General features: G+C 53.1%; 1 protein-coding gene across 2 annotated transcripts in view; it reads right to left on the bottom strand.

The window, feature by feature from the left end:
- Positions 1-2,078: 2,078 nt before the first annotated feature.
- The window catches only part of MFN2 (mitofusin 2), a 28,850-nt gene continuing 21,100 nt past the window's right edge, over positions 2,079-9,828 (bottom strand). For both annotated transcript variants that reach the window (XM_033114170.1, XM_033114171.1), the window contains exons 12-19: positions 9,484-9,610; positions 9,001-9,105; positions 8,625-8,727; positions 7,953-8,173; positions 7,138-7,293; positions 5,425-5,621; positions 4,473-4,607; positions 2,079-2,562 (exon numbers count right to left, since the gene is read on the bottom strand). In XM_033114170.1, the coding sequence (XP_032970061.1) occupies positions 2,493-2,562; positions 4,473-4,607; positions 5,425-5,621; positions 7,138-7,293; positions 7,953-8,173; positions 8,625-8,727; positions 9,001-9,105; positions 9,484-9,610 (1,114 nt within the window). In that variant the 3' untranslated portion in view covers positions 2,079-2,492. The remainder of the gene's footprint in view (positions 2,563-4,472; positions 4,608-5,424; positions 5,622-7,137; positions 7,294-7,952; positions 8,174-8,624; positions 8,728-9,000; positions 9,106-9,483; positions 9,611-9,828) is intronic.

Raw genomic sequence — 9,828 nt, 5'->3', positions numbered from 1 at the left:
AGTCCAGGACGATGCTCCAAGTGTGTGGCTTGGGAACCTGGAAGGAGGAGGTTGCCATCCACCAAAATGTGGAGGCCTCTGAAAAAGACCAGCACTGCAGGCAGTGGGCGGAGCCACAGCCCAGGGCACAGGTGTGGGGGACCAAGCAAACTGACTACTCATGCCTGCAGCCACTGCTGAGACCTTCAGAAAAAAAAAGAGAAAGAAAAGGTCACAGCCAAGTTCTCAGAAAGCAAACTAGGGTGGACCAGTCTGAGTCATGACTTTTTACGTGAAAAATAGTTTGGAGTTATAGCGAAATCGGTAAAGAAATCACTCTAGATTTTGTTCTTCTGAGAGTATCAGAGTCCTTCCAGGAGTGAGGAGGAACCCACAGGCAGATTATGGTGACAACTTCCCCTAAATACAGATAAGGTCATTTCAACATACAGCCTGCAGACTCGGCTGTGTCAAAGGGAGTCTTCGGAACAGTAAACTGAGGAGATTCCACAAAGGGTTTCCAACGAGTTTTATTTTAGTTTCCAATATTATCAGCAATGATACAGGAGTAATTCAGGCAAATATATCACCTTAAATACATCAGAGAAAAAACTCACTGTGTGAAGCACGTCTCACACTCCAGCAAATGAACATAAAAACAGAGAACAAAGTCAGCAGCATTAAATCAGTGTTTTCTGCCACATTTCTTTCAGAAAGTCTCTCCCTTAGTGGTATACACTGCATTTGACTTATTGTATAAGCTCAAAATTCCATTCACTGCCCAGGGGCTACATTCAAAAAAATTCATGTTTACTTATTTTAAATAATTTTTCCCCCCCAAAATACAAAATTCATTGGAATTGTGTGGCACTGACTTCTCCTGGCACACAGGGAGGTGGCTACCATCTAGGCCTGACAAAGCGCCTCCCGCACGCCGACCTGGGCAAAGTCCATCGTTTTGTTCCACATAACAAGGAGACTGAGGGTTTGAAAAACCAGCAGGTACCTGGTGAGGACGCACCTGCGTGGCCACCCATCAGTGAGCAGAGGCCACCAACTCACATCCCTGAAGACGGAAAGCAGGTGGATTCAAAGTCCCAGGCTCATTGTCTGAGCCCTGCCTCGTTCTGGGAGAGGTACTGCTTGTTTCTAGCATGTTCTCTGATCTGTGCTGCAAAGGCTGTCACCCAAAGGCTACTTGCCCCTGACTACACACTGGAGACAAGAACCTGCCCCCACTTTAACCAATAACAATAGCCAAACTCAACAACGGGAAACATTTCTCAAAGTTGACAGGAGGCCACATGTGTGTCAGTCAGAGATGGGATCGGGGAAGGCGGGAAGGTGGGTCCTGGGTTCCCACACTAACACTTGGCCAAATGCAGCATCACTGGCACAGGAGACTTAGCCCAGAGGACTGATGGCCAAGGCGGGGTGGGCACATGTCTCTTAAGGGGCGTAACAAGGATGTAATCAAGCGAGTGAGACAGGCTCTCTGACCCCACGAGCCTCTCAGTGAGGTCAGGTGAAGGGTTCTGTTCTACGTCAACTCCATTCTCCAGCTGTCCTGAATGGGGCCCACTCCTCTCAGCCTGCGCCGAGGTCCCCTTCCTTCCATCTTTCCTTCTACTACATTCTTTAACAATCTCGACTAAACCATCTTTCACCAATAATAAAACCAGACTCCACAGGCCAAGGGCCAAAACTAGAACAGGGGACAGTGAGGAGAGGAGGGACACATCCCCCTCCTTGTCAAGGTAAGGGCAGCTCCCACAACAGCACAGGCATCGGGACGGGGACACACCCCTCCACAACAGCGCCCCTAAGTTCTTCTCGCTACTCCAGTTGTCTCTGCTGCATCTTCACTCCCCTCTTGGCACAGGGACCACCTCACCTAAAACCCAAGGCATCCGGACTGAGCCCCACAACCAAGACGTGTCTGAAAGGCTCTGCAAATGGGACAAAGCATGAAAGCTGAAGGAACTGACACACAAGCCACAAGTCCTTCTGGGATAGTACTATTGCCGATGCAATCTGGGAAGAAAGTCCACCCACCTCCTAAGGTGGCCTTTTTCTGCAGGTGTGCTGGGGCGAGGAGAGCAGGTGTGCATGGGTCAGTATTAGTGTTGGCCGGAGGAGGGGGTGCCTGCCTGATACCCCGACAGGCTCCAAGCAGGCATTCGCAACACTGGGAGATCCAAGACCTTATCAAGCAGTCAAGTGATTCTCAATCAAGGGAACCTGACAAAGCAGAGAGAAGACTCGACGTGACTTCTCAGTCCCATGCTGTCCGTAGTCACCGTTAAAAAAAAAAGTCTCCTTCAGGGGTACGAGCTGGAAAATCTCTTGCAGCAGCAGGCGGAGGAGGGGCAGGTAACTAGTGTTTAAGGGCTCAAAACTGTATGAGACAGAGGGTGCTTTCATTCTCACGGCCCTGGCGGAGGCCCCGGTGGAGGCCCCGTGCAGCTGGCAGCACTGCCCTCTCCACGCAGGCGCGGGCTCCAGGCTGCCCACTATCTGCTGGGCTGCAGGTACTGGTGCACGAACATGTTGAGCTCACTGTCCATCCAACCACCTTTATTCCTGCAGAAAAATGGGGACTTTGTAGTGCTAACAGCTAACAACAGATAATACTGGCATTACACGCCAGGCGCTGTTCTAAGGACACGTGACACGGAGCCTCATTTACTCCTCCTATAACCTCCATCTTTTTACACACAAGGAAAATGAGGCCCAGAGAGATGAAATGACCCTCCAGGCACACGATTAAGAAGTGGTGGAGCCGAAAGGCAGGCTTCTCCGACTGTCAAGCCATGTCTGCTTCACCCTGGGACCACAGGCAAGTCCTGAACTGGCAGGAACTCAGTTTTCCTGCCTATCCCGTTTCAGGTTCACCCTGTCCCTGTGGCTGACAGGCAGCAGAACCCCCACCCCACCCCCCCACACACATCCTGACAGTTCCCAGGGGATGAGCAGTGTCCCTGGAAAATGGCTGCTGGGGGCCGGCCCGGTGGCTCAGGTGGTTGGAGCATGCTCCTAAGGCTGAGATCGCCGGTTCGATTCCCACGAGGGCCAGGGAGCTGCGCCCTCTACAGCTAAGATTGTGAACAACGGCTTTCCCTGGAGCTGGGCTGACAGTGGGCTACCGTGTGCTGCCAGGAGTGGCCGGCCGGCAGCCAGCGTGAGCGGCCGTGGGCTGCTGTGTGCTGCCAGGAGCGGCTGATGGCTGGCGGCCAGCGTGAGTGGCCGGCAGTCATCATGAGCGGCTGGCAGCCAGCGAGACCTGCCATGAGCTGCTGTGAGTGGCCGACCAACAACCAACTGTCTCAGCTGGGGGAGTGCAAGGCTCGTAATACCAACATGGGCCAAGAAGCTGTGTCCTACACAACTAGACTGAGAAACAACGGCTTGAACCAGAATGGGGGGAGGCGGAAGAAGGGGGGGGGGAAGAAAATGGCTGCTGGGGAGGTGGGCGGAGGGCACATAGTGCAGTCAGGGAAGGGGAAGTCCATTTATCTGCTAAGGGGACTGGAGCCCGTGCCTTCTGATGCAGCTCCCTTTGGTGCTGACGTCAGGGGCGGGGGCAGGAAGCACAGGGTCCCCAAGTGCTGATGTTATCTCAGGCTGAGCGGCCGAGGACTTTTACAGAGCACAGACACATTCAGCTCTGACTGTGTCATGAAGTCTTAACTCCACTTTACAGGTAACAACTGCGACACAGGATGGCTCAGGGATTTGCCCGAATACAAGTGCCTGGACCAGAACCCAGGACTCCTGACTCCTTAGATCAAGACTCTGTTCAGCAAACTCTGAGATTCAACAGAGGCCCCATGCAAATCTGGGTTGCAATCAGGGCCCCGTTGGTTACCTGCTACCCAGCCAGCTTTCCTGTGGGTAAAAATGCTTATCTGTCCCCTTCCCTGCGCTCAAAGAGAAATGGGGTAAGATGTGTAGGGTGGGTCTAGCCCAGTGTCCCCAGCACACAGCAGACAACAGAAGACAATCAACATGTAGTATCAGGGGGCGCAGGAGCCAAGCACACCTGGACTGACCACGTACTGTGAGATTCCAGACAAGTTCCTTAACCTCTGTAGGCCCCAATCTTCCTTTTTATAAAATGGAGATGATGATGTGACCCTGAAAGGATGCTGAAGGTTGAGTGGAACAGCTCGTGTCAAGTGCCTGAGACGCTGCAGTTAAGAAGGTGCCAGTGAGCTGTAACCTCACGGTCCCATCCTGCTTGGTTCCTCTGTGGCCACCATGGCCCTGACTGCAGGTGCCCGGACGGCAGTGACTCCGTCACACTGAGGCTCCGCGCTAGCCCCGCATCTGGCACCTAGCAGGTGCCCAGCAAACACCTAACACATGAGCGAGCGAAATGCCCACCAGAGAGATTTGTGTCCACGCCCAAGACACAGACAAACAGCTGAGCTCCCAACGTGCCTGCGCCACACACCAGAGCCAACCTTTCCCGCCGTCCAGGCCAAGCTCACCTGAGCAGTTTTGCTTTGCTCTGAAGTGAATCAAGAACTTCAATTTTCTCGTTCATGGCGGCGATTTCCTGTTCCAGGTTCTCGCGGGTGACGTCGACTTGCTGGCACAAATGAGCAAAAGTCCCCGACAGTTCCCTGAGGGACAGAGAGTCAGTTGGGGTCAACCAGGCTACAAGGATGCTTCGCAGGACCGCACTGGGGGCTAAACCCGAGCCACCCAGAGCAGGACAGCAGCCGGACCCACTGTCACCTATTGGCAGCTCTGCCTTGCACCGGTCCAGGTCTGGCAGACTCTTCCCTACCCCCTGCTGAGGTCGTGCCCATCACAACCACCACACACACTCGGCATCACCAGAGTGTGTGCCCGGCTTGGGCACAAGACACCAGGACTCATATCTTGGCTCTGCTGCTAATGAGCCGAGTGACAGGGGACAAGGGACTACTCTCCAAGTCTATTTCTTCATTTTGAAAAGGCAGATACCAAGAAAAACAACGCCTACCGCTAAGGGGTTGGAGGAGAAAACGAAAAATTAGGCACAAAATGCCTAGCAAGGGCCTGCCACACAGCAGTTAGCATTTCACCCCCACCACCGAGATCAAGCGAAGACGTGCCATGAAGAGCGGGCTGTGGCTTAGAATTGCAAAGCTTCATGCACAACCCAAGCCCTTCATGGCAACCTTTAAAAAAATCCTTCAAGTAACGTCACTCCTCTACCGTCCTCCTTCTTTGGGGGACCAGACAACTGCTTGGGCCCAGCCTAGGCCATAGGTCCCTGGAGAGCTGCCTGTCCCCATCCCTGTCCTCAAGCTAGCGCAGCACAGCTGAAGGCCCGCCGCGGATGATGCTAGGACCCAATGGCTTCCGGGCCAAGGCCGGAAGGGAGCCCCGAGGGAAGTCCTGAACCTGAACCCCGGAGCTGGCGCTGCCCCTCGGGACTGGCGGGCCACTCACTGCTGGACTTGGTGGCTGCAGTTGGAGCCGGTGTAACTGATGATGAGCTGCAGCTTCTCGCTGGCGTATTCTACAAACTGGCGTTTGAAGGCCCTCTCCTTGGCTTTGGTGGTCCAGGTCAGGCGCTCGTAGACGTAGAGGAGGCCATAAAGCCCAAAGGAGAGGGCAATGAGCCGCCAGCCCACCGCCTTCCACACCTGCAGGAGCACAGTGGTCAGCCAGTGCAACCTCTGCCACCCCCCCGCCCATCATCGCGGCCTGTCGCTGCCAGGACTTTCGCAAGAGCCCCAGTCAAGGAGCCTTTGTGTTGCGCCTCAGAATAGCTCTTTCAATGTCTCCTTTAATCCCACTGAGGCCAGAAGGGCAGAGAATGTCTCTAGCTTTAAAATAAGGGAAACTTGGGGTAGCCGGTTAGCTAGTTAGAGCACGGTGCTAACAACACCAAGGTTGCAGGTTCAATCCCCACATGGGCCACTGCGAGCTGCGCCCTCCTAAAATAAATAAATAAATAAATAATAAAAAATAAAAAATAAAAATGAGGGAAACTTAGTGTTGGCCCCGCTAGTGTTTGCACACGTGACTTGTGCAAAGCAGAGCATGGGAGTGTTAGGGCCAGAAGCACAGGTCCAGTAACACAGACTTCCTAAAGATAAATGTACTGACGACACTGTCAAGTTGAATTCCACCATCATTCCTGAGCAGATGGTTTCTTTCACAATACTTTGCTCCAAGGCACTGCAGATACATTCAATGAGCACTGGATTTGGAGCCAGAAACCGAGGCTCTAGAGCAGACTGCCATCCTGGCTATGACCTTGGGCAAGGTTCTGTACACCTGTTTCCTCACAGAACCAGCATAAGGTTTCCACCCAATTCACAGGGCTATTTGGGTAAAGCAAGACACTGTAAAAGGGTGACAAGTGTCAGTGTCTCAGCCAATGACCCTCCACCAGGTCACCTCCATGAAAGAACCAAGCATGTGCTTTCTGTAGATGGGGAGGAAGAGGGGCCTTAGCTTTGTCTCACCCAAATCTTACGAGCTGAGAACACAGTACCTGACAGTTTGGTTACAGTTACTTTCTGCCACCACTCTACAAGCCAAATGCCCATGACAGAGAGAACCTGCCCACATCATCAAGAAAATTCAAGGCATAAGTTACTCTGGCTGCAGTGTATCGTGGGTCGGGACGTAGGGAATACCCTAGGTATCAAGAAGGCAATCTGTAATTTCAGGCATTCAGGTGGAAAGGAAAAGGGCCATAAAACCAGGAGAGGGAGAAAGAAGGATTCAAGGCCCGGTTTGCCCTCTTGTCTTAAACCCTTGCAAGTTTTGCTCTCGATTTCATCCCCAGCTCTCTAGAACCCAGGCTTGTCAATTGCCCAGGTCACTTCCCTACCCACCACGCAGTTCAGGCCCCACAGGGGAAAGAACATGGCCTTAGGGGCACATGGGAACAAAGTTCAAGTCTTCTCTGTGTATCCCTGGCAAACCAACCACAGACTTTCCTTATCTCTAAAATGGGAATGGTGCTATCTAAATGTCATGTTAGTTGCCTTAAATAAGTCAATAAATGTATGTTAAATGACTAAAGTTGCAGATGCTGTGCCCGCTGTTAGATGCTAGGCCAATGCAGGGAATACCCTCAGAACTGTGCCCCAGTCCCCGCCCACCTGTCCTCCCCCAACCCCTTTCCAAGCAGGGCTTGTCACTCACCACTCCTCCAACAACAAGAATGCCCATGGAGGTCCTAGATGTCAGGGAGGCCAGGCCAGTGACCATGGAAACCATGAGTTCTTCTTGGGTGAGGGAGCCCTGTGGCAGGGGGGGCATGCTGGGGTTGGCTGGTGTCAGAGGGACGGGACGCTGAACCTGAAGAGAGAAACGAGGAGAGGGGTAAGAAGAGTGGGGCTTATTCAATAAAACCCTCAGTGACCCTCGAGGCTAAAGGTGGCTCTTCAACTTCCAAAGGGCAAAAAGGGGGAAATGAGCTTCTCAAGTTGCAAAGAGGATTTAAGCTTCATAACAGACCCGTCTGGCCAAAGGTGAGCATTGCAGGATACCCCAAAATATGAGCAGTAGCCATCCTGGAAGGCATCAGCACTGTCCCCCAAAGTGTGGGACGTGTACCAAGAGCAGTACATGCAGTAATTCAAGTGGTAAACAGGTGGTGTAAAATCTAAACGTTAAAACGGTGGTATAAGAGTAGATATTTTATAGGCCTTCTGCATTTAATAGTCACATGTATTAGAAGTTATTTAATAGTACTTAATTTAATGTAATTTAATAGTACCAACAGTGACTTAATGTATTACAAAAAAATCCTACTAGCATTTATACTTCCACAAATATTAGTGCTTAGGATAAAGTTAGATGGATTTATGGCAAAAACCTTGACCGTGGTACCCTGTGGGGTGGCACACGTGCCATGGCAGTCGACCTCGGGAAGCCCTTCCAGAATGGTTCGTGGGTGAGGAGGCAGGATGCAGACTTACCTCCCACACTGCCCAAGGGTGAGGGACTTTGCTTGCCTGGTCGTTGTAGCCCATCAGGGCCCGGCGGCTGTTCTTGGGACCCAGGAACCGATTCACCAACATGGTCCACCCGAGAGAGAAATGGAACTCGATGTCTTCCTGAAAGTCAGCACACAACTTGTCACAGTTCAGGTCGTAGCTGAGGGAGAAGCACTGCCGAGGGACCAGCATGTCGATCTGACTCCGCAAAGACACAGGAAGGAGGGGTTTCAAGCCGTCTGTCAGGAAGGGGAGTGGGGAGAAAGCACGTCAGCTCCATTGTGTGCCACCCCGGTGCCAAGCCAGCCATGGCCATGGACGCTGATGCTTCTGCCCGGAAACCTGGATGAGCAGGCCTGTGGGGCCAGCATGCCACACTCAGGGCAGGCAGGCCCGCTCCCCCAGGGGTACGCAGACCTAGGCTCCATCCCTGCTGACATTTATGCCTCGCGTGGATTAAGGAGCAGGCTACACTCTCAGCCTGTGACAGTCCCACGTGGTAACACAAGACAGCTCCGAAGTCTAGGTGTGGAATGAATGCACGACACACACCCAGAACCTTAAGTTATCGAGCTGACTCGTCATAAAAGGTGACAGACAAGGAAAGGTCGTTATGTCTGCAGCCTGGCCTCCGAAGCTGAGCTCTGGGCAGCCCAGAGCCGAGGACCCGAGTTCCGTTGCCGCACTGACCTATCATCTCCTGCTGCATGGTTTGCAGGGAGCTGGTGATGGCCGTGGAGCAGCGGTCAGACATATTTCGGCCCAGTCCTTCCTCTATATGGCGATGCAGTTCCTGTAACCAGATGAGAGAGGCTGAGAGAAGCAGCACCCCAAGTCAGGGGGTCCTTCTGGGGAGCCAAGGGACAAGGAGATAGGAGGCTGGTTGGCCTACGCCCCCCAGTGACCACAGAAAGCGGAGTGAGGCCTGGGTGTCGTCTCCTTGGCTGCAGGGCCCTGACACAGACTGGCAGGGGCTGACGTGCTGTTTGCCTGGTGATTCTACCCAGGAGCCAAAAGGAATGAAGGGGGGGGCCCTGTCCACAGCACCTGTTGCATAACGACTCACGTTCTTATAAACCTTGAGGACGACTGGAGAAGGGTGGAAATCCATCTGGTACTCGTCCACCAGCACCGAGAGACGCCTGATCTCCTCAGCCATCGCAGTCGACACCTACAGAAGGAAGCGCGCTGTTTAGTATCAAGGATGAATGGGGTTCAAATCTGCAGGGGAGCGTCTACCAGATTCTCAGAGACTGTATCTCCTTCCCCGCAAGCCAGCAGTTTCCTCAGCTCATCCATGGAATTCAAGCTTTGAGGTAGAAGGGACATGAGAAACTGGCTGACCAATCACTCATCTAAGATCTGGAAGGGGACCTGCCCAGGGTCACACAATGGAACGGTGAACCCAGAGAGGCTCTGCATTCTTGCATCAGGGCCACAGCTTCTTTCTGGAAGGCTGAGGAGCCCCCACGAGGTCTGCTTTTACACTTTGCCAGCACCCTGGACAGCAGTCCGAATCTCCCCAAAGTGCTTCCTCCCCATTTCTCACCTGCCTCTCGACTTCCTCGGTAATCTGCTTAATTCTGAGTTTGTAATCTTGTGCCAAGAGCTCCAGCTGTTTGTCAATGAATCTCAGCCGCTCTTGCCGGTCCTCACGCATTTCCAGGCAGTAAACCCTGAGAAAGAGCATTGGTTACTAGACCCAGGTCCCCGCAGAGGAGCAAGAGGGGACGCCAGAAAGCCTGCATGGGCCCCAGCTGTGATCTTGGCAGGGGGCCTAGGCAGATTCACACACACCCAGAGGCGTGCTCTTCCCCTCCCCAGGAATGAGGGAGAGATGCACCAACCACTCACTCTCAAGTCTTCCATTTGGAAGATGTGACAGCGGGGAGGA

The sequence above is a fragment of the Rhinolophus ferrumequinum genome, chromosome 9 (genome assembly GCF_004115265.2).
Source record: "Rhinolophus ferrumequinum isolate MPI-CBG mRhiFer1 chromosome 9, mRhiFer1_v1.p, whole genome shotgun sequence".
Classification (NCBI taxonomy): domain Eukaryota; kingdom Metazoa; phylum Chordata; class Mammalia; order Chiroptera; family Rhinolophidae; genus Rhinolophus; species Rhinolophus ferrumequinum.
This window is presented reverse-complemented; position numbering and strand designations above follow the sequence as displayed.